This window comes from Diplotaxodon limnothrissa, linkage group LG1 (assembly GCF_057381915.1).
Source record: "Diplotaxodon limnothrissa isolate DT_005_m linkage group LG1, D_limnothrissa_male_GT1.1, whole genome shotgun sequence".
NCBI classification, from domain to species: Eukaryota; Metazoa; Chordata; class Actinopteri; order Cichliformes; family Cichlidae; genus Diplotaxodon; species Diplotaxodon limnothrissa.
In genome coordinates this window covers 3,785,334-3,810,747 of record NC_140596.1, presented here as the reverse complement: position 1 = coordinate 3,810,747, position 25,414 = coordinate 3,785,334, and the positions used below count along the sequence as shown (strand labels likewise).

General features: G+C 42.2%; 1 protein-coding gene across 2 annotated transcripts; it reads right to left on the bottom strand.

Annotated features, from left to right (window-relative positions):
• Positions 1-499: 499 nt before the first annotated feature.
• zdhhc1 (zDHHC palmitoyltransferase 1) lies at positions 500-13,687 on the bottom strand. Of its 2 annotated transcripts, none has more exons than XM_085351386.1 (10): positions 13,469-13,687; positions 12,673-12,848; positions 8,060-8,161; positions 7,365-7,489; positions 5,912-6,067; positions 4,673-4,788; positions 4,474-4,562; positions 3,136-3,253; positions 2,876-2,954; positions 500-1,008 (listed from the first exon to the last, which is right to left on the bottom strand). In XM_085351386.1, the coding sequence occupies exons 1-10, from the start codon at positions 13,685-13,687 to the stop codon at positions 500-502; spliced, it is 1,689 nt and encodes a 562-aa protein (XP_085207512.1). The 2 variants fall into 2 exon arrangements, with proteins under 2 accessions (XP_085207512.1, XP_085207520.1); XM_085351394.1 differs by having other exon boundaries at positions 500-1,005.
• Between the last annotated feature and the right edge of the window lie 11,727 nt (positions 13,688-25,414).

The following is a 25,414-nucleotide window of genomic DNA, read 5'->3' as shown; positions in this document are numbered from 1 at the left end:
GACGTTTAAAGCATTTGTGATTGGCTGAAAAATGACGAGTGTCAGAAAATCCAAATTACAGATTTCACATAAGATAAATAAGATAAGATGTAATTGCTGAAGCTTTGAGCTTCATTTTCTAGCTTAGTGGTACTTATCGGATTAGTTACTGATGACTTCATTGACTCATTATTGGCCTTTTTGGGGTTCAAATTTAAACTCTTAAGCACCTGGTGTCTCTGTGGCCCACAGTTACCATGGAGACCAGGTTAAGTAGCAGAGGACCGATTGACAGGAAACAGTGAAAAACAATTGGGAGGTGTCCATAAAGTCTCCACAGGAACAGACACACAAACATCCACAAACACTTCATTTACCGAGACCTAAACAGGAAGTCAGGCTTTGGCTTTCAAAATTAAAGTAAATCAATAAATAGAGCAATATAAACCCTTCAGAATAAAAGTAAAATAGTTGTGCCAGTAAGTGATTGTAAAAAGATAAAGAGTAGCAGTCTGCTTTATTACTGCTCCATCCAAGAGGGAGCGCCTGAGCCCAGCGATGCCCGGGACGCTGGTCTGGACCCGGGTCTGGGCCTCAGTCCAGTCTTCCTCCTGCCCAGGCTGAGGACTTCCTCTAGGGGCTCAGTGGCCTCTCCGCTGGCCCGGCTAACGAACACTGAGGGAGGGTGCGTGGTGGCCATCTCGAACCTCAGCTCCGCCGCGTTCTTAGCGCGGGAGGAGGCGCCCTTCCTTTTAGTCCTGGGCTGTGGTGAGGGCAGAGGGAATGCCGGGACAGGCCTGTGTGAAGACGCGTCTGCTGTAGCAGCAGAGGCCGAAGAGCCCAGTTTGGCCAACGCCACCGGGATCTCCTCCAGAGACTCAGCAGAATCTGAGTGGTACTCGGTGGGAGGGGCGGCAGCCTGGACGGGGCCTGAAGTGGGGGCCAGGGGGAGCAGCGTGGCCCTCAGGGGGAATGCTGGGAAAGGAAGCCGCTGACCCAAGGACACAGTGGACACATTGCTGGGCTCTGCTAGAGAGAAAGAGACAGAGTCAGAAACAATTTACTTTCTTAGGAAAGAAAGAGGAAATTATTAATGTCATCATTTTTTTAGAACATTTAAGGACATATTTCAGGCTTTCTGCCAGACATCGATGCAATTGTTTCATATTTGTAAAGGCTTTATTCTGTGCAGGAGCAGCTCTGTGATCCAGGAACAGAAAAATACACATTCCCACGCTACCTGATATCAGTCGCTCAAATTCCACAGCTCAGAGTCATTGCATGTCCTGACTGAATGCCACTTGAGACTCTGATTCTAACCTGAAGGAAAACACCTGCATGTTTTCCTGATTGGAGAGTTGGGGACCCTCGAGGTTAAGGCTGTGTGAATGGAAGAAGATCTCGGCTATTAACGATGGTCAGAATTGCCACCAATAGCTTGCCAATCGAGCTATATTTTTAGCATATGTGCCCATTCATCCCACCCAACCATTCTCTTTAATACATTAAATTAAAATGATCACCCTATTACGAGTCATTAGGAGTCTTGCTGCTCTTGGAATGAATGCATGTTTGGGAAACAGCTACAATGATTCATCATCCAAAATAAGGAGAGAAAACAAACATAGGGTACTTCTGTCTGTTATTCTGATTTAATACAGCGAGCAACATTTTAGCTGTCCTACAGATAGCATCTGTTTATGGTTATCTATTCCCCCCCCCCCCCAATTTTTCCAGGTTTTTCCAGCAAATGTGAGAAGTGAAATAACCAAAACAGCAGCACCACAAATCTACACCACGTTTGGACTTGCTCCAACATCACTACAGGTCTGAACAAGATGCTTGTGAACATCTATGAGAAGAGTAAAACCTTTGTTGGTGTGACTCTAAAATTAATAAATGACAGCTGGGATCCTGAGAACAGGTACATGTTTTGTTAAAGGAGTTCAAAGTTTAGACGGGAGCTACCTGAAGACTGTCTGCACTCAGTGACCCGAGGCAGGTCACATGTGCAGCTGAAACATCAGTGTGCACAGCTGCACATGTGGAAGTAAGGGAGAAACAAAACAGGTGGAAGGGTTCAGGTTTAGGTCAATCAGTGCTCCCACCTCAAATCTAACAGTTTGTTTTGCTTTTTTACGTTGTCGAGCTGCTCTTCCTCCCTGACTTAAGGTGACAGGATCTGCTGTGTGAACACGGGACGGGCAGACGGACAGAAGCTTTGAGTGTTCCTGTTTTTGAACAGTTTCAGAGGAAAATCTAATTAAATTAAGCAGCCTGGATATGACCAAACTCAAAATGTTGCAAACTCTGTCTTTTGATTAGTTTAGCTCTTTCATCCCAACAGCTTTTCAGTAACTTTCTTTTCTATTCTTTTTTTTAAGCCTTCACTTGTTTTCACTTTGTTTAATCAGCTGGTGCCAATAAGTTTGACCTCTCCAAACAAATTCTGTGAATGGATTTGTTCTTTAATGTAAGATTTCGGATCTGTAATTGTAAACAATTTTCTCTTATTTTAGTTTCCAAAAACAACATTAGGAAAATATTTATTTTTGCTGATTAATCGTGTGCTATGCTAACTGAACTGACTGAAACTGCCCTCTGCTGTAAGGTCAAATGAAGCACCTTTATTTGCCCAAGGCTTTGTGTCATGACATTTGTGTCAGCCCGTTTTCTAACATCGCAGCTTCTGCTGTCAGACTTTCACTTCTGTGTGTGAACGCACCACAGGACCGCAAGGTTAACACCAGTAAATTTCAAAGAGGAGGTCGTTTAAGTGGAAAGCAGAGCAGACGCTTGCTACAGAGCAGCGGAACTTTGACAGCCTTTAGGTTCAGGTTAGAGAACACGGTGTGTTCAAAAGTGCCTTCATATGTACAGACAGGTGAGGCCATACCGGGAGGCGGGGCTGTGGCTGGGCAGCGCTCTCTGGTCACCTCTGCTGGGACTTTACGTACCTTCTTCTTCTTTTTCTTCTGCAGAAGAATAAAAATACAAAGCAGGTTTTTAAGTGCGGTCTCCCTCACTGCTGTTTTCTCATATTCGCTTCAAATATACACAAATTTATCCAAAGTTTCTCCTGATCCGTCAGACCTCCACAGTCTGTGCAACATCACACTGAACCTGTTATCGGGTGTGTGGTTTGTGGGCTTTTACCTGTGTGTGTCGATGTGTGTGTGCCGCTATGGCTTTCATCTCTGAAGAGACAGTGGGCGGAGCTTCTTCCTCCATGACAGGACTGGACATAGTCCTCACTCTACCATTAGCAAGGAACCTGGTACACACAAACACACACACAATGCATGATTATCTGATTGCGTACTACAGGCTGTACTAGTGCATCTAAAAAAAAAGTACCTGGATACTGTGCAAATCGTAGGAAATATTCTAATAATTTGAGACACTGGATTTGATGAGCTATAAGCCATAATCATCAACAGCAAAAGGACTTAAATATTTCACTTTACCTTTAATGACTATAGAATAGAAACACATACACAAAGTTCTGTGAACACTAGAGATCACCCCTTAATACAGAGACCTCCTTCTCCACCAGCACAGTGCTGGTGCCCGATCTAGAGCCAGTTCCTCAGATTTCCACCAAATAAATAAATAAAGGCCTGGTGCTGATGTTAAAAAGCTGACACCAGCTTGGTACAACAAAGCTGTGGAGCACAAAGTTGGAACCAATAACACGGAGCTAGATCTGCATTGGCACCGTGTTGGTGTAAAAGAGGTAATAATGTCAATAAAAAGTAGCACACTCGTCTCCTTCACTGGGAGAAACCTCAGGTAAAGAAGACACGTGCTCAGAAAAAAGAAAAAGGTTATTACAGCTGTTGTGGAGAGGCATGTGGCTCAGGGTCAGCACTCCAGCGTCTCACCGTCGACCAATGAACCCTGTCAGTGCAGGTAAATAATCTACCTGTCGGTCGCTCACAGATCACACTAACGCTGTGCTTCTGTAATGACCCGACACACTGGAACTAGAACAATTTAACTGGACAACGACAGATTCTACGTGTGATTAAGTATCTAAACTAGTTTCCCTGTTTGTCAGTGTTTTATTTTGTGCCCTCCACGTTGTTCTCTGACTGTTCCTGCTCCACTATAAAAAAGGTTTCCTACGTCTCAGATAGACAGGATTCAGAGCAAGTGTTAAAGTGAGTGGGATTATTTATCAAGCCTTTCTGTCACACACACACGCACACACACAAAAAGCCTCCTCCCTTTAGCTCACACACACACACAATCCACACTTTGTTTGCTTCCTGAAAGTTGAAGCCAAAGAATTTCATGTTGCACTTTGTTTTCTGCAAAGAAAACCGTGTCCATGGCGACGAGGTCCGGCCTCCTCGTGTGGTGAAATAACTGTTGCCAGCTGTTTACTGAGACGTGTCGGGACCCGGTCAGTTCATCTCAGCCAATCACACGCGCCGGCTTTAAGTAGGACCCGGCCATCTGAACCAGAACAGGAGGAGCTGAGAGACTTACTCTGCCTCTCCTCGCACGGCCACAGCAGTAGGTTCCTGCACGTCCAGCTGAGGGTTGGTGTAACCCAGAGTCCCTGAGTAGTTCACATCCTGATGAGGGGACAGCAGAGGACAAAGACTCAGAGCCTGAACTCAACCCCACCCAAACCAGACTCTTTCTCCCTTTATTAACAGAGCTTATTCGCCTGCCAGTCAGTCACCTTGAGGACTGAAGGAGCTGCCGTCTCTTTCACAGATCCCGGTTTCCTCAAGTCTCTGTTGTCCACACGGTGGCGCTGCCTCACTATGTACTCGTACGTACTGAGCCTGTTCCACACTGAAACACACATACGTAAACATACATTTCCCCAGACCCTTGAACCCCGACATGGCCTTTAAAGGTCCGTCTTTGTGAAGAGAAAGAGGAAGTGGACTAAATGTCCTCAGAGGACCAGTTAAAAACACACACATAACACAAAACACACACCCACAGGATTTGTTCTGAAACACTGACGGGGTCTTGCAGCATTACCATGAGGTCAGAAACAAAGATTTAATAACCTCTGTGAGAGCGTAGACAGCACGAGGAAGGAAAAGCTCTTTATAGCTCCTTCATGCTGCTAAATAAACAAATAAATATCCAAACGTATGATATGCTGGCAGCATCACCTGAATGTGAGTGAAGTTATTAAAGAGAATTTTTTTTAACTGAATTTTCTCTCTTGGTTTTATCGAGCTGCAGACGAGTGATGTGTCTGACTCAGACTGCTGAAGCCTCATATTGCTTTTAAATAAATGAACTCTGCAATAAATCTTTACAAAGAAGGCAGACTGTGGATTTTATGCTCAATTCCCACTGAGCAGCACATCAGGTCTAATCTGAAGAAAAGGAATTATTAAAGCAATACAAATGCTGATGGCCCCCCTGTGCTACCCCTCAAAACCTTTATAAAATGCTCACGTAAATATCTGATTGTTTACAAAATAAAAATAGTAGTAAAACTGATGCAAACTCACAGTTTTGTGGATTGTTATCTCTTTATAAAACCTAAAGACAACAAATGGATTCTGAAACAGGAAAACCTATTAGTTACTTTGAAAGAAAATGCTGTTTTGAAGGGACCTTTTTTTTGCCCCACTGTCATAAATACAGAAGCCATTCTACAGACTAACGTGACGTGTTGCCTGTGAACTGCACTGCCTGCATTTCATAAGCATGCTGTACCTGCAGCAGATCACCACAGAAACTTAAATCTGTGATGTACTAAAATCGGTATGTTATAGAAAATGTCTGAGGCTGAGCTTCACTGGGATCATTTTTACATACGTTTTGAATTTTGAAAATATTTATTATGAACATCAGACATTACAACATTAACTGCTGGGCAGAAAATAAAGAAAAGCTTCCTCTTGTCAAAGATTTGACACGTGGACAGACAGGCAGGTGTGTTATTTCTTACTCAGGTAGATGTGGAAACAAAGCAAGTGGCAGAGCAACACGCAGGACAGAAGACCCAGAGCGATTGTGATGGCAGCCAGGACGGGAATCACCGGTGCAGCTGACCGGAGAGGCGCGACGGGCAGGAAGACGAACCACACACCTGTCTCATTCCTCACTGCGGGACACAAGAAGAGCCAACTGTGAAAACAGCATTTCTTCATTTAATGGCTGAATAACCAAACCCCAATATATCAGGAAAATCCAAGCACATCAGGTATAACTTTGAGTTTGTTTAGCTTTAAAAGTTGTTGTCGTTGTATCTGTGAGCTGGCTGGGGGCGTCAGAATGATCTTTCTAATATTCCTCCTTTTTTAGTTTAACAAAATTTCAGGTTCACGATGAAACATAATAAAAAGTCATTTATAGAGAGACAACAGTGACCTTTTGAACAGCAAAAATCACCCTAAACTCACTGAAACAACTATAAGCTGTCGACAAACTAAATAATCTTCCTCACATGAAAACACGAGACTGAAGGACAAAGACATCAGTCATCTCACTCTCCTGATCTTCCTCCCTCTGCTGTGGATGTGGACTCTCCGCCTGCAGATAACACTGAGAGGAGGGGGCATGCTTTCTCATCCTGCAGCTGAGACTGCACACAGTTCAGTTCAGTTTGCAGGTTACTCCATTCACTGTGAAGCTGCTAAATTCAGAGTATCACTCACCTGTGCTTCTTGACAAAGGAATGGGCATGGTCAGCAACAACACTCAGGTAGGCTGTGGGGTTTAACTGATCCTGAGCTGGTACTAAGGGGCCCAAAGTGTGCCAAGATAATATCCCCCACACCATAATACCACCAACTTCCCGAAACGTTGATATGAGGCAGGATGACGCCGTGCTTTTCACTCCACATTCTGATGCTACCATCTGAGACTCATCAGACCAGGCAAAAGTTTTCCAATCTTCTCTGGTCTAATTCTGTTCAGCCTGCAGGAGCCTCAGTTTCCTGTTCTCTCTTGAACAGTGGCACCCAGTGTGGCATTCTGCTGCTGTAGCCCATGTTGTGCATTCAGACATGTTCTTTTGCATACCTTGGTTGTCACAAGTGATTTTCTGCGTTACTGTGACCCTCCTATCCGCTTAAAGCAGCCAGGCCATTCTCCTCTCACCTCTGGTATTTTCCCCTTGAGAGCTGCTGCTCACTGAATACTTTCTCTTCTCTTCTCTCTTTCTCAACCCATCTCTGTAAACCCACAGATGGTTTGTGTAGGAAACAAACTACTCAGACCAGCCCACCTGACACAAACAACCATGCTGCATTCAGTCACTTTAATCACCTTTCTTTCCCATTGTGATCCTCAGCTTCCACTTCTTGATTTCTGAACACCCTAACTGAGATTTCTTTTAAAATTTTTAATAAACACTATAGACTCACAGCTTTTTTACAAGGTCAGAGGTCAAATCTTACCCAGAAAGTGTTTGTCGGTGCGGAGTTTAGTGGGGTCCAGAAAGAACTCGATGAAGACGTAGGAGGCAACAACAAGAATGAGACAAACTCCCAAAAGAGCTGAGATCACACTGTGGAGGAACAACCTGCAGGACACACAGCACTGCTCAGCACACACGCCTAATGGGCATGAATGTACAAAATATATATTTCAAAAACATTGATTAAAATATTTAAAATACATAACATTTGCTATCTTTGCAGCCCATGTCTATGTTGCTCCAGTATTTTAGAAGAGACTTTTGGAAATGCTTCTAACTCGGTTTTCAGTTAATGACACTTTCATCATTACAGGCAGAAGCACAGAATTATAAAAACAATGACAGACACCGACTCCTCACTGAGTCACATCAGACACGACGCATCCTCCTCTGATTCATCACTCCCATCATATGGCAGCTGCCTCGTTCTGTTAGTTTGTCTGTGTTGCGGTCGTGACTTTCCTGTTTTAAAGACTTTTAATGTTGGAAAGACTCAGATGTGCACGTACAGGTGCAACAGAATCTCCTTTTCTTAAAGGAGATTCAGTGCTTTGCACAGAGCTGTATATCAGCCTCACTTCCCTGTCAGAGACAGCTGTCTTACTGGGAGTGAACCAGTGTCAGGTGACAGCATCCTTCATTGTTTGACTCCACAGAAAATTAACCAGTACTCACTTATAGTTCCTGCTGCCCACACAGTTGTTGAGCCACCGGCAGTGATGGTCGAAGTTCGCCACACACTTGTTACAGGCGCTACAATGTTTCGACTTCGGTCCCCTGAAACAACCACATACATATATCTGTGTTTACAACGAAGTGCAGCCTAGTACTAGCACTACTATACAGAATGTACAGCACGCATTGTGATACAAATCTAACTGAAACACATTCACGTTTGATGACTTTACTGCTTTGGTAAAACAGTACCAGTCAAGTTTGTTTTAATGTGTGTGGATGTTTAATGTGTGAATGAGAACTTTTTACTTCCAACACAATTCAGGTTCTTAATACACAAAATGGTACATAACTGTTATTTAAACAGCCAATCCCAGAGTTCACATCCTGGCGTTGTAAATAGGCCGTATATGCAAATAAAACTGAGGAATAATGAGGTCAGTGCACATGAGATAAAAGTCTTTTTTCTACTTGTGTGAGAAGCCCCGCCCACCAGCTGCACAAACTTCTGAGGGGCAACCAATCAGAAGAAAAATAGAAAACTGAAAAGAGCTCGAAAAAAAAAGCTCAAAAAGCTCGTTTCAGACAGGGGATGAACTGCAAAGATAAATAACATCATTTTTAACTGGGAGTCATGCAAAGCTACTCATGGAGCAGCACAACAAGCATAATAAACCACCTTTAAAATTAGTTTTCAGATTCTGAGTCAATGTGTAGCTCCTTCTCTGCAGCAGATCCAGAGGATTGTGGGTATTCATATCCGGTCCCAATGTTTATTCTGAAATGGGAGTGCTGCGCAAAGCAATGTCAGATCAGATCCAGGTTTGAGAGGGGGTTTACGGTCTGTAAGAGCCCCTGTGACCCAGTTCTCTGAGGCCTCCTGAGACCAGCCCACTGACCCATATTTTTTTTTCCTCAGAGGTTGTCACTGCAGTTCAGCTCAGCTCATCACCTCCTGGCTTCAATGAGCAGCTCTATTATTTACTCAGGAACTGAGCTGCATTCAGCTGCTGAGGACTATGCAACACTGCAATTAATGAAGCCAGTAAAATATTTAAATGGAGACTTAAAATCAGCAGAATTCAGTGGTGAAGAGCTCTTGTCTGCAGTGCAGATGTACAGACAACTGGAAGCAAGTCCCAAACTGTTGTTTCTCTGAAGGTCAGTTCTGATTCATATCAAAGATGACAATCAGCTCACGCTAAACCGAAACATGTGCACCTCATTTGTGTGAGCATACTGTGAAACAGCTAATTCCTCTCGGCATTTCTTACATCTAAACACGCAGAGTCTGGAGAGTCACCAGACTGCCTGAACTGTTTCTTTAGATCAACAGTCTGAAAAAAGACCCTTTCAGAGTCTTTGTGTAGATTCAAATTCTAAGAAATATTGTTAGATTTAAGTGTGCACAATAGGGCCCGGTATCAATTTCTAGAATCGATTCGATTCTGATTGACAAGGTTCGATTTGATCCACGATTTCGATTCAAATCAGGGAAATTTTGCCTCAAACAGTCAGAAATATTATAATTCTGATTATTTATCAGTACTGACACTTCTGAGACTTCATCAGAGGTGTGAGCATCACAGCAGATGTCTTTGTGTCAAAGTAACTGAGGATAAAACAAAAAACATGAAGGAGATTTTCCTGGCCTGGCTTTTTATAGCAGATAACCTTAAAAATATTCTGCAGTAGAACATTTTGAAAAGTTTACATTTCTTCGGAATTGAACAGCAGAAATGAGTTTTTCTTTCAGAGGTCTTTTTAAAAAAAAAACAGCGGCCGACAGCGCTGTGCACAATGGTAAACTGGTGGGTAATAAGCAAGCGAATAATGCAGAAAATTGTGATTTTTAGATGGGAAACTGTTCTTAAAGTACACTGAGAGAGAGAGAAAGAGCTGTGCAGGAAGTGTGAATTTATTGTGGTGGAAGCAAAACCGCAAAAGTAAGACAGAATTCATGACGATGCTTATCTGAAGCGTAATGTGAAGCTTAGTTTGGATCTTCTTTTGCTGCTGGTTCAGTCAGTTTTGGTTGGAGAGAGATGAAACCTGCAGCATCAGAATCTAGCGCAAAAAAAACAGTAAACACGACACGCGGACCTGACGCATCAGAATGTGTGAGGTGACAGTTTTCAGCCCCGACGATGTGTCCGACCGCGTACGTGCCGTCTGGTGAGAAAGCCCACAGCTCACTGATTCTGATGCATCAGGTCCACGCTTTGTGTTTACGTCTTTTTGCAGAATCCGTTTACCTGCTCTCATTTACTGTTTTAGCTGTTTGGTGGTTGCTGAAATAGTTTTGTGAGGTTTAACCTACATTTTTAAAAATAGATTCAGGATTTTAATGAATCGATATCGCTTTATTTAAGCTAAAATCGATTTTCATCGGAAAATCGATTTTTGTGATGTTCAGGACATAAAATGTCCTGAACATCACACTGACTTTATGCAAGCAGCCTGGCAGGTTAAAGACCATATGAGCTCTGATCTAACAGAGATGGACACTTGCAATATGTTAGGTAACATCTCAAAGGGTTCATGACTGCAGAGCATGCTTTAAAAAGGTTACAAGGAGCGGTGGACTGGAGGGAAGGAACCATCATGGGTTTAAAATGAAATTTAACATGACACATTTTCAGTTCTTTCAGCTGAAGCTTTGTGACCTCGACTTCAGATCAGTAACACTTTGTGGCATTAATAAATAAATGCAAAGTATGTGGCTGTAAATTAAATAAATCCATGACACCTTCACTTTAGTTATGGAACAAATCTTTTCTGTGCATGCAGAGAGACCCCTGATAAACAAACATGCTTAAAAAAATACTTAAAAACACCGGAGTCTGATTGGACAGTGCAAATCCAGACCATGTGACAAGCAGCTCAGAAGATGAAGCAAACTTCAGTTCATGTTCATGTTGCTACCAACAACACCAAAGCTGCTAACAGCTGACAAGCAGTTTGTGTCTGCATGTGTGTGTTTGTGCAACCTGCAGAGACTGTCCTCCTGTGAGAGACACCCAGCAGGGACATGCCAATAAAAACTCCAACAGCAGCTCAAGTAAACATACCTCCGTGACCTATTTGCAATGTTAGCTTGATAGGAAGCAAAAGGACAATTTGAGCTACAAAATCTCAGCTACTAACAGCCAATGGGGAAACTTGATCAGAAAGAGTTTCAGCCAGTGTTAGCACCATCTGCTGGCAGCAATCCACAGTGTGGTAGTTTTGATTAACCAGATCATTCAGGGTTAATGACAAAAAATATAAAACAGATGGGGTTCCTTTTGTTTGTTTTGTTTTTTTGGAGACCTTAGACAAAACCTGATTTCATCTAAAGGTATCAGCCAACACCAAGGCATCAACTGAAATAGCTGCCTGGGCCATATTGCTGCACACGAAGGGGTATAAAGGCCTTTTAGGCTAAAATGCAACAACTGTGCCTGCATCTCTTGGAAGACTTACAACACAAATGAGTATCCGTCTGCAGCTGTCTGGGTCCAATAGGGTGTGCCATACTGAATCACCCCTAATAACATCGGTTTAAATTTTGAAGTTAGATAAAAGTGTCATATCATGATATCATAGCAAGATCATGTGTTTATTTTTCCTAGTGCACAACGAGATGAGCCCAGGGATCTCTGAGAGCGAGAGCCACGTGTCAGCATCCACTTACAATTCAGTGCTCACCTCAACCTCCAACAAAGCACAGTACTACTAGAAAAATAAGCAAGAAAACTGCTCCTGCTGGAGATGGACAACTGTGGCAAATATGTTTCACCAGAGATATACCTCCAAATTGAACCAGCCAATAGCTGGTGACGTGTGACCCAAAAGTAAACAAATGACTCAGCGACCATCTCTTTTAAAACTACTGCACTATAATGCTGCTGCTGCACCTTGTAGCAATAGATTCACCCATTGCATTAGGTGGTCACAGTAACTCACTGAAAAATATTTTTCATTTTGCCAGCATAAAAAATGCAACTGCCTGCAAGCGATTACAGATCATTTAATTTTTTTTGTCTGTATCCTCATAAATATAATTTATATCATGAATATAATTTTTGCAAATTCCCTTAAAAAAACATGACAGAATTTGGAAGCTATATCCTTACCAAACCCTAGTGTCCACTTCAGAAACAATATAATCACTATAATTAATACATTAGAATCATACAAACAACACATTTTATATAAAAAGTGAAAATCACTTGTTTTACATTTCAATAAACAAGAAGAAAATAATGTGTATTGCTCTAAAAGGTAAATTGCTCAACAGCAAGTGTAATTACAAAATTTAAAGATGATCTGTACACATCCCTATTTTTAAAAAAAATATTCCACAGCACGCTGAGACTCACCCTGAGATTAGTGCATCGAACTAACCCGACAGCATCCCATCTGAAGAGGCTGTGAGCTTTCAGATTTATCACCGCTGCTGCTGACTCATCAACAAAACTCAACAATGACCATAAAACAGCTAAATGTTAAAATACAAGCTTAGAGAGCACTTGAGAGTTTTTATCATTGGGATGAAGGTATCCGGCAGTTTCGGGAACGATAACATGATGCAGCATACATGCGTTGAAAAGCCTCTGTTTGTTACTCACACTTCGACCTGGCACAGGTAGCAGTGGCAGTTCTCGATGACGTGCGCGTGTTTGGAGCGGTCGAACACGGGGACCGGGCCTCGGACGCTCTTCGCTCTGACATTGTAGTCGGCTGGATCGATGGACACGGCCATGACGTGGACAAACAGGTGACACACAAACATGATGCCCGTACACTGACACAGAGATCAGGAATCAAACACAGATACGCCGGAGCAACACTGTAACACCTCACCTAAAGAAAAGACCTGAAATCACTGTCTGTCCCCTCAGTAACAATAACTCAATGCTATCAGACAATATGGAAATTACATTTTGAATAGGGGTCATTTTTCATATTTTCATAGGCATCAGACACTACCAAAAACAGCTCCCTAACACTGCCAGACTTTACACTGGCTGTGCTAAATAAACCAGCAGACAGAATGAATAAATTATAGATTGTCGACTGTACAACCAAAGTATCTGGGACACAAATTTGAGAACTCACCTGAATTACGATCCAGTTAAAATAATAAAAACTGGAATTTTTAGAAGACAAAAACGCGAAATATTTAGATAAAAGCTGTAATAATTTGAGGAAAAGCATCGTCAGCTTTTGAAAGACAATTTGCTCTATTCTTTGACTAAACTAACACTATATTTTAAGGAAAGACGTTTTACTATATTTTGAGGAAAACCTCCCTTTTTTTTCCATAGAAAAAAATGCTACTGGTGTAGAAAGTTCACATGTGTTTATCTGTACACCTCGCTACCAGTGGTGCGGTGGTGGTCTGTCCACGCAGTGGAAGGATACGATGTAGCCCGCAGGGATCCAATGTGCAGGCAGCAGGGGGACGAATATGCCGAACCCGGTGACGGCAAAGTAGATGTAGAGCAGCCAGGCGAGCAGCTGGAAGGGGTGCGGAGGCCAGCTCCAACCGTTGGTCCGAGAGCAGAGCAGCACGTCAGCTCGCCGTGGGCCGTCCTCACCGACCGGCGCCGTCCGGTTCGGGTTCCTACAGCACACGTCCATCCCGAACGCGCATCCAGCATCAAAGAGCTGCCGTTTGTTGTCAGGCACAGAGCGTGGTCTCCATCACATGAGCGAGAGAGTAACCGCAGGCTGAAGCTGCATAAAGAGCCGCTTCATGATCAATGAGTTTGAGCTGCAAAGGAAACAGAGAGAGAGAACAGAGGCTCTGATTCAAACAACAACACACAGACCAACAACAGCTCTGCAGCATCACAACCGTGTGTCCCACTGTACAACACACAGCTGCAAATAGCAGTGATCTGAGACCATCAGCCCAATTAGCCACAATCAGTTTTCCACAAACCCTCAGCTTCCACCTTTCTGTAATCTGAACATCTGGGGTGAGGTGGAGTCTCTGAAGTCTTAATAAAACAATTATACCCTTTCCCTAAATTATTCATATCATCAAATAAGTTACATTTTTTACCGGTATTTGAGTTATGAGTTGTTTTTTTTATCCAGGGTCCATTTTCTGATTATTGTCATGATCAGTTCATCTGCTGGTTAATTTCTTTATCAGTTTGTCTTTGACAAAAGTCTGCATACAGCTTGGATTTGTCCAAGCAGGCTGAGATAGTAAACAGATTATTAAACAGCAGAGGTCTTTAATTGAATATCAGAAAAGATGCAGATAATTTTCGTAATCCAATCACCTCAGCTGTAAGTTTTCCAGCTCCTGTTTTTCCTGTCTCTGTTCAACTAATCCATCATCTGAGTAATGATGGTTTCACAGACTGTTATTTTACTGGCTTATACCTGAATTTATCAAAGTGTAATCAGGGGGAAATTGTTTATGTGTTTGATTCTACATGCATGATTTTTTTTTTTCAAACGTTCCTGCTGAGCAGCTGGAACCAGACAACACTGCCTTCTACATGCTGCAGCTGAGGAGCAGTTCATTCATTAAGTAACCGAGTGAATGGTGCAAAAAAAAAAAAATGAAGTCCTCACAACAGCATCACATAATTTATCGACAATTTTTTTTGGCTTCATCTCACCACCGGACCTCCTGCTCTACGAGAGGGCAGCCCACCTGGTTAACCGGTACCCGAGCCTCATCTCATCCCGGAGCCCGGGCCTGAGCAGCGGCGTGAAGCTTTGCCGTCCCCCTTGTCCCAGGGGAAGGGGGCTGCTCTTGGGTAAACCAGAGATCCACAGATCTGGGCCACACCGTCCCAGTACTCCAGCTGTTAACTCACATCCATCCTGGTCGGCAGCCGCAGTCCTCGTTTTATCCCTGGACCCGAGCTCATCCACTGTCGAGCGGCCTCGCCGAGACCGGTGCTCAGGGAGAAACTGTGATTGGTATACAATTCTGATTAGCTCGCCAGATAGCGTGCTAAGCTGCTAACGAGACGCGACTAGCGGGACACCGCTGCTGCCATGCTTGCTCTCACTCCGGCAGACGGAGGGGGGAGGGTAACCGCAAATCAACCGCAGAGCGTAACGTTTAATATTTAAGGTGAACGACTGTTTTAAAAATTTAAGATCGCTGTGGATCCCATTAGCCTGCTAGCATGATACCCGTTAGCCTATCTGCTGCTGCCTTCCACAGTCTCCTAGCGTCTTCCAGCCTCGTAAACCGTTTCCCTGGTAACGCCGTAGGTCCACACCTATTGGTAACTGGAGCTGACCCCGCCTACTATATGAATGTAAAAACCGAGCTCCGGGAACTGATAGTTGTGTTAGTGACGTGGATCCAGCAGAGGGCGGCACATCCACGACCAACAGAACGCCGCTATGTATTTATTTATGTTGATATTTGTATATGTGAACTAGAACCATTCTCTTCAGGCGTTTACAATTTTCGTTATTATTAGCATTATTATTAGCATTATTATTATTATCCACTGTTATCTCGTTAAAGTTTTCGATTTTTAATAAGATTATCAATTATTAATTATTAATACTTTATTTTTGTCATTTTACCACCCGTGTTATATTTGATGTTTCACTTAGTTTTGTTTATTTTTTCATTCGTCTCAAAAACCCTTTGCTGTAACCTCAGTTTTGTCAGTGGTTGGTAAAAGGGTGCTGTTTTTTTTAGTATAAACTAAATCAGTCTAAGTTTTGGGTCGTTTTTTGAAAAGTTTCTCATTATAAGCTGATCAGATAAATGCTGAGAAGTATTGCAAGCTAAAAAGTGTTTATATATTTTAATGCTGTATTTTTATGTGCAAATACAGCATATACAGCATATAAAAAGAAAGATGTAAGGTCTTTAATCTCATACATTCACATTTATATTTTTGATGCAACACTAAATTGTTACTTTAAGATCAAAGCAATTAATTTAAAAAAGATTACAACACGGATTCACTACATACAAAAGTACAAAAAAAGTACAGCTAATCCAATTGAAGCTGCCTTACATACCTTCAACCTCCTACACAGTTTTTTCATGGCTCTTGTGAACTCTGGTAATATTTCACTTGTTGGCATGGAGCGTAGCACATTTACAATAGTCGACTTGAACAGACACATCTGGAATGTAGCTGTTTTATGCAAATTCTGTCCTTTTCTTTTGCATTCTTCACTCTTTGAGCAGAAAGAAAAAAGCGTGAAGTTTGTTGAACAGCTTGTGACATGCACATATACAAGTTTACTGTGAATATTCAAAAGAATACAATACAACTGACATAAATGGACATTTAAAAATTACCCAATGTATTTATTATCTCTATATGTGTCACGGGAGTGGAACGGACTCAGGCGCAGACTGAGGTATCACAGTTCAACGACACTTTATTAATCACACTGGTGCACTATATACACGTGAAGGGGGGGGGAAACACCAGGGTCCCGGGGATCACTTGGCTGGGGAGACACACTTCTTCGCACTCGCTCTGCTCCTCGTCCAAACAGTCTCCACACAAGCAGCTCAGCTCACTCTCCTGCTCACGGGGTCCAGGGGTCACAAAAGGGCTGATCCAGGTAAACCTGTTTACACAGACGAGGGTAAGTTGAAGGCAAACACGGGAACAGTAGAATCGCAAGGAAGCCAGGCAATACTAACGAGAGTTACTCAATATTCCAGCGACGAACAGCTCAGAGCCCCAGCCTTAAGAGCCAGAGAACTGCAATCCGCTCGAGATCAGCTGCAGGTGCGTGGGCCAAGGGCAGGAGCCCAATCAGAGCTCCGCCCAGGCAGACAGGTAGGAGAGACAGAGTGAGAGAAAAACAACAAACACTTGTGGCCACACTGGGCTGGCCGGGGAGGCACAGGGACCATGACAATATGAGTAATTCAAATGTAATCCTCAAAAGGGAGTAGGAAGAAGTAAAGACTTTTACGGTTATATGAAGTCTGTCTATCTATCTATCTATCTATCTATCTATCTATCTATCTATCTATCTATCTATCTATCATTTGACCTGTTGTTTTTTCACAAAATGAAATTCTTACTGGTTCATGTAACTTTATGAATGAAGTAACCCCGAGGAGCTCAGCCGTGATATCTGGCATCCTGTAGACATGACCTAACCCAGATACTATACTGGAACAATGCACATGAAAAAGTACAGTTAATCCGATTAAAGCTGCCTTACGTACCTTCAGCCTCCTACACTGTTTTTTCATGGCTCTTGTGGACTCTGGTAATATTTCATTTGCTGGCATATTGTTTACAGTAGCCAACGTGAGTGGGTACATCTGGAATGTGGCTTTTTCCATCCAATTTTCTCATTTGACTTTCTTTCCAGAGAACTCTGCAAAATTTCTCCAAGTTCCAAAGGAGAAGGGTGTTCTTTATGCAGCATGCGTGCAGCTGATCCTGACATTAGATATGAAATAGGCTGGCTGTAGTTGTTTTGTTGGCATGTCCAAAGCAAGGATGTATCATTTTGTTAAATGTGGGGGTTGCCTCAACTCCTCTCTCCTGGAGTCCTCTATATGCCTCCTCCACTCGTTTCTCTGGTGGGAGTGATGAAAACATGAGGAGAGGAGGTGAGAAGAGAACTGAGGATGTATAAACTGAAACAATGAGGAGGGAAAGGCAAGGATACGCAGGGAAGACTGGGAAATTTTGCCCCCCCAGAAAATCTCATATCATGATCTACTGGGCCACCCTAGATCCTTTTTATTTAACAAATTAATAAGTTCCTCAACCAACATCCTGAAAGGTCAAAAGATTCATTCATCGTCATGTTGTGAGAAGAAAATCAAGAAATTGGGATCCAAAGTGCAGATGCTTCATATTTCTGTTGAAACATGTGATAAAAGATGCAGGAAAAGTTTCTCCTGATATTATTTAACTGTTTATGTAGCTTCGGTCCAGCCGACCCCTGAGCTGTGCCGCTGTCGGATGCTCCACATGGAAACTTTAGGATCTCCTACAAAACCTGCTTATTCTGGTTCTGACTCCCACAGTGAGCAGAAAACGACAAACATGCACCTCACTGACAAATGTGGGTCCCACAGGGGCCTGCAGCGGTGCCATATGACGGGGCTCTTTGACTCGTCTGCAGGTTACATAACAGATTCAAGGTCTGATGGAAGGTGGCCAGCACTGAGTTTCCAGAGAGGAAACTACCTTTATGCACACAAGCGAACGTGAAGAATGCACGATCCTTCAAGATATCTGATCTTATCTTATTTTAACATCATTGTTTTACTGATGTTACACTCTTACAATGGCGTTAAACTAGGTTATACTTTTTATGACCAAAAGGAAATAAAACTTTTGCCGCACTGCAGAAATGTTCAGCACAAGTTGAGCTTTTGATATTACGCTGTTGTTAAAACTTGCAAAAAGGTTTTTAAAACAAGCCCAAAGTCCGGGAGGCTCGCAGCTCAGGTGGCATGTTAAAGGTCATGTGTTCCTCTGTGCAGATGTCAATAAAGTTGTGGTCACAATACTTTGGCATCTCACTTACTCTACTGTAGATGAACAAGTTGAAACTGAGTTAAGTTTTTTCAAGTCACAGATAAATTTAACTGCAACATTTGGAACAGCTCATATAATATAAGGCTAATTGCTTCTATGCAGTCTGGATCACAGCCTGTCTGATGGCTGAATGTAAAGCGGCTGTATTTAACAGGAAGAATCAAATCCTTAATCTCTGATAACTTTCCTCTCAGAGTTGGAGGGAGGCGTACGGCTGAGAGGACAGCAGAGGAATATGACACAATATTTTGTGATGAACTGGACATTTAAAGCTCATATGTGAAGTCCTCACTCATGTTAGACTTTTTAAATCAGTGAGTGGCTCTGCAGATGATGTGTTGCTGAAGTTATCTGGTTATTTCAGAGTGAGAAACGTCTTTGAAAACAAACTAATTATGATAATTCTATGTTATTTAAAGTTTATACTGAACAGACAGTACAGGTTAAACTGGGTAGTTTGCAGTATTGTGGTATAGTTTGCAGTGATGGAGAATGATGGATGAGTGCAGGGCAGACGGTGGTAGCAGTAGAGAAATTATAAAAGAAAGGCATGGCACTGAAAGGAAATGAAATCGATGAGAGGATTGTGTAACAGCAAAGCTGGGGTAGAAGCATGATGTCAAGTGAATAAAAGCTTTTATAATCATATCTTGGGGCAAAGTCAGCAACTTTTCTGTTTTTATGATCACTGAAATTACAGCAAATTTAGATAATATTTCAAAGTAGCCAAAAGGATCACTTACATCCTTAAAGGAATTACTTGCATGCATGTTAACCTCATGATTTGAAACTCTGGCCATGTTTAATATGAGTACCACTGTAACAGCATGTATATGACAGAAAATAGGGGGGAAACAAAATAGGTCAAGTTTAGGGTTAAATGGTGTTCGTTATTCGGTTTGTAGGAAGTTCCAGTCCGGTTCGTGTCCTCAGATGTTTTGCAGTGGATCTGGTCCAGAATTAGCTAGGTCAGTGGGTTGAGCTGCTGGCAGCTGCTTGTTTCCACTGAGATGAAGCAGCAGTTTACTGGACAGTGCAAACGCAGTAGATGCTGGGAGCAACAGTCGGTGTTTCCACGCAGCTTGGCCGCCGTGTATGTAAGCGTTTACTCTGGCAGAATAGCAGTGGAGGAAATCCAGCTCGTTTCCATCAGCGCGGAGGGGGAGACGACCTCAAATGTTCCTCTTCATTAAAATATGTGGTCGGACGATCCTGCTGCACCCCCCACGCCCACCACCTCCAGCAGAAGCAGCAGCAGCCCTGAGCCAAGTGATGGAAATAACTCCCATTGTTCAAAGCTCTGTGGGATACCAACTGGCTGCGTTGCAAAGTCACAGAGTTTAATTCTCACTGTGCAAAGAAAGGAACGCAAATCCCCACAGAGCAATTTATTATTATCCCCCCTTCTAATAATATGCCCCTCCTAAAACACAGACTTACATCCTCTCTTGGCCTGTTTGAGCTCCAGCTGTGGATGAACCTACATCAGCAATTTTCTGACTCGAGGAGCAGGCCAACTTTTCTTTGACCAGCAAAGGGTTTATAAGAAATTTCTGGAATTTAGAGAAATTGACTCTGAATCCTTTTCTCTTAAAAAGGGGAGGAAATTTGGTGTCCTTTAAGCACATTCATGATGAATTTAAATCCCTTCTGGGCAGTGTTGGGGAGTAACGGAATACATGTACCGCCGTTACGTATTTAAAATACAAAATATGAGTAACTGTATTCCGTTACAGTTACCATTTAAAAAGGTGGTATTTATAATACAGTTACTTTGTTGAAATAAAGGGATTACACGGCAGTATTTTCCTGTTTCATATTGTTGCGGGTCAGGACTGTTTGGGTTTTGTTTGACAGCTATGTTCTGTTACAGGGTTGGTTACAGGGTAAAGCTCTCTCTGCGACTGTGTGTTTCCTGGGTGAGAGAGCGCTTTTTTGTTGTTGTTGTGCTAAGCTAATAGGCAGAATGCTACAGGCTCTAAAGAATGTAGCATCATGTTCAGTGTAGTCCGTGTTGCAGGGAGAATGGACTGCCATACACGTTATGTGTCTGTGAGCGCGAGGAGAGTGAAAAAGTACGAGCTGTCATCGAGCAGAAACGGGAGCTGGAAGCATGTAAATATAATAATAACCACTGCAGCCAAGAAGAGTGCCTGACGAGCCCAGTTGTAAGTAAGCTGTTAAGACTCGACTGTACACCGTGTTCGTGTTTTCCTCCGAAACAATAAGTTCCGTTGGAGCAGTCTTTCAACGCCTCTCTCTGTCTCTCGTTAGCAAAGTTGACCCAGACAACAAAGTAAAGCTAGTTTTCGGCTATGAGCCTGACATGAACCCGACGTATTAGCCAGAGGTCCCTTTACCTCCAGTAATAGTAATAAATCACACAGCAATAGTACATTCATGTAGTTGTAAACAGCATGATAATATATTAGGTAATCCAAAGTATTCAGAATACGTTACTTTCATTGAGTAACTTAACAGAATACGTTACAAACTATATTTTGGGGCATGTAATCTGTAGTGGAATACATTTTAAAAGTAACCTTCCCAACACTGCTTCTGGGATCTGAAAAGTAAAGCCAATGCAGAAAAGCCTTAAACCTGCAGAATGAAGTCTGGAGAGACACGTTTGTTTATCTATCAACTTCTCCTGCTCTGCAGGCTTAATTGCAACTTCTAAGCCTTAATAAAACATGGTGTTTATTTTGCAACTTACGATCCCTGTTAGAGTCCAAATGGACAATAAAGCAGGGTGTTATACCAGATGGGCCTTCCCTACTACCAACTACCATGTGAGCATGCAGTGTCAGCATATCCAGTTACAAACTAGTAAGATGGTGATTGTGAAAACACTCTCAACAGAAGTCTACTAACCACTGACTAACATCATGATGTCTATGAGCATATGTGCTAATCAGCATATGCTCCTGATGTCTTTACTGAAAGAGAAATGAAGCAGAAACACATCTGTCACAGACAGTGAGCTGAAAAAGGCAAGAAGAGGGAAATGATTAGAGGCGTTGAGAGTCTGCCACGAGGTGACCTGTGCAGTGTCTGACCTCCAGTTTGATTGCTGCACAGGTGGGTTTGCAAGCAGCACATACAGTATCTAGGGGAACAGAAGTAAATACTGTGTCAGCACTGGCAGCAAACTGTGTTAAATAATCAGCACATCTATAAATATTATAAAGAGAGGGAGGAGTTGCTGAGAGCCAGGCAGAGGAGCCATGGGGTAAAATATGGAGCGTAAAAGAGACAAAGTGAAGCCTGAGGTCAGGACCGTGTGAGCTCAGCCTCTGTGGAAAAGCTGGTTTGTTAGGTTGCACTCATACTGGGGAACTCACGTATGGATGTGTTACACGTTTCACTCCTAGCAGAGAGAAAAAAATCCAGTGAAGATGACTCTCTTGTTTCTCTCGGATTAATGAAATGTCCAACTGGTCTCAGTTCTCAAAAAAGCTTTTTGTGTTAAACATATGTTGGAAAATTGGGTCATCTTCCAATCAGTGCGTGTTCTTTGCAGAATAAAGGATGACCCCTGACTTCTTGACTGTATCCCTACTTGTGGCTGTCCTACAGTCTCCTCCTGCTTCCAGTCTTTGTTCTAAGTTATGCTAAAAATGCCGCGGCCCCTGTGAGAGTGTGGAAGCAGACAGGAGGAGTTAATTGTTCTTATAAAAAGAAATCACTCTGAGACGGTCGCAAGTATGGGACTGACTGAAACTGAAGACTTATCGGCGTATTAATGAGATGTGACAGTTTAATGAGCTGTCCATGAGGGTCGCTCAGTTCATCTCTAACAAAGAGTCAGAGTCATTTCTTTTTCTTCATGTGCTGGCACTATACTCTTGGCTCAGGGTGAATATAGGACAGCGTGAGCTCATGTGCTCTTATTGAACTCATTACATCACCTGCTGCTGTCCTCACAAACATTAACTGTAAAAGAGATGATTCAGAGGACATGTACAGGACATGTTCACCCTGCTGACACATTAACCACCGAAACCATTATTTATTATTGGATTATCATCGAGTGATGATTGTAGCAGGTTGAACAGAAATAAAGAAGCTCTTGCTTCACTGACGTCTTCTTGTCCCGTTTATTGTTTTCTTCTTAAAGCTGCTCAGTCAGGCAAACATAGGCGTGCGGACGAGCACGTCAGCGTGTTTTTCCTGACATCTAAATGTAGAAAAAGGACACTGTAGTGCAGAAGAAAAGCAGCAGGTGTTTTGGAAGCAGCCTGTGTCCTCATGCTGAGTTCTCAGCGCCGGTTCTGGTTACACTCAGCTGAAACTGTGGCTGTGCAACACGTTCTTTCTGAATCAGCTCTGATTTCTGAAGTTCTTGACCTTTGACCTTTCAGTTCGTACTGCCAAGAGTTGCATGCTTTGTTTTTTTGTCTCTTGTCCATTTCTCAGTCCAGTGGGAAACAGTGTGACATGAAAGAGAGAAATCTGTGTCACTGGGATTCAAAGTAACACAGAGCTTATGTGTTACTTCTAAAATAAAATAAAATAAACAATTAAAAAAACACACAGAGCTTCTGTAAAAATGTCAAAGAAGCAGATAACTTTATTTTGAAAATCTGGCATAGCATTTCTTAGCAACAGCACTGGTTTATTTTTATCCCAAAGTAAAACAACCAAGTTAATGAGCATGAAAGAGCCACGAGGAGGAGGGCTGGTTTTGATTCATAACCAAATGAGCTGATAACCACAAGGTAACTTTTGGAAAAAACATTAGAAATAACACATACAGTTAGGAAGGGAAGCCAAACTCACTTTCTACTTCTTACATGTTCAAAACATGCTCGTTACTTTTGCTTTAACACATTTTGGTCAGTTATTGTTTCATCAGTGTGAGCCTTCAAACTTCAAAATGATTGATTCTAAACAGAAAAACAGAAACACACAATTTGTTTATTAATCGCCAGAGGATGTTGCATAAAAAGAGATCACGTGACAAAGTCAGGGGTTAAAAGTGGGACGGTGATTTTTAGTTTTTATGTGGGGGGGTTGTAACAACACCAGAACAGCTGCAGGTGTCTGTAAGTTCCTGGTACTTCAGCATCAAGCTAGCTCTACAGAAGAGGAGCAAACATGAAGGGAGTGACTTTATTTTTTAAGTCTCAGGTAATTTCAAATGCAGCGTTACTATCAGCTCAACAAACATCAGCAAACACACAAACTGTGTGCAGTTTGTCTCCCAGTGTGTTGCTAGCTAAAGGTCCAGCTGCTGTATTTCACAGGAAGGGAAAAGAGAGAGAGCTAACTTCACTCAGAGATGGAGAAAGACAAGAGAGGAAGAAGAGAGCTTAGCTTTAAAGGGAAGGAACTGCTCATTTAAAGTTTACATGTAAGTCTGCATGTTTTAAAATCAGATATTGGGTCTGTCTGGATTTAAAGTAAAGGAACGGTGTGAATGATGCTTAGATCCACTGACTGAATTCCACATTCATACCAACTTCATACCATCTAGAAAACAGACAGCATAAACGTTGCACTGTCAGTGTAGGGGATGGAAATCAGCCAGGACAACTCATCAAACATCTGCTCACATCTGGTTGAATTCAGTTGTGCACATCCACAAAGAGCAGCAGGCCAGCTGATCACAGCCTGTACACTAAGAAAATCTCCTCGAGCTGTCAATAGAAATGATTGTGAGTTTGATTCTGTTCCCCACACTGAGCCATTACAACCAGTTTAGTGTTCCCCCACCTGCTGAATCCACTTTAACACCTGACTGTACACGTTTTCCTGTTTAGAGGAAAAGTTACCCTCTACAATGGAGACAATGGAAAATATTTTTTATTTTCCTTCTTTTTCTGTAGATTCAAGCTGAGTGTAATTAGATTTTTTTTTTAATTTTACTTAGACTAACGTTTTTATTCCTGTCTACTGATAATATTTTATCATTATGTTAACACAGCCCAAGGTTCAGTTAACTTTACACAAAAATAGAAACGTCCTCCAAACAGCTACTATTTACTTTCTTACTTTGAGTACATTTCAGGGCCTGTACTTTTACTGGAGTAGTTTGGAACAGTAGTATGTTACTTCTATTTAAGTACAGAATCTTTGTACTTTTGCCAGCTCTGATTTAAAAAAGTTATAAGGCAATATTTTAACAAGACTGTGTATATGTTGTAGCCGTTGTTAGCAATCGGTATCTGCAACACGAGTCTTTACGTGTGTAGCAAGATGCAGAGTCTGCAGTTCCAGTGTGTCTAAATGTGAAGTTGTATGGGCTCAAAATGTGGTCATAAATATTTTGTACTTGTAAATCGGTTTTGTATTTGTAAATCAGGATTTGTATGTGTACAAAAAAATTGTGTGTGCGTAAAAAAGATTTGTGTGTGGACTTAGCCAAAAAAAACCCTGCAAGTTACAAGTACGAATTTTGACCCTATTTTTCTTCCTTACATCTGATTGGTCAATGTCATGTCAATCACAAATGTAACAATCCAATCAGAGAACAGATAGGTTTGGCTTTTTTGAACTGCAGGTCTTTGAAGGGAATAAATGCCCTTTTACATGCCAACCCAGCATTTTCCTTCATCACCACGAAGGAAAACAGTCTGTGGTCGTCCGAGTTTGGTGATTTTTGTGTCACAGGTCTACGTGTTTAATACAGGGACTTCCACAGCCTTTTCAACAGCGCTGCGGACCGCGGGGTGGGGGCGGGCAGTGTTTTGGAAATGACAGTCTTCATTACAAAGCTTTCTTCGTTATGAATTAGCATACATGTTTTTATTGAACATTTGAAGAACTAGCAAAAAAAACAGAAACTCTTGTAGAGGACATAAAGTCAGAGATAGAAAAGACAAGGAGCAGGTGCATC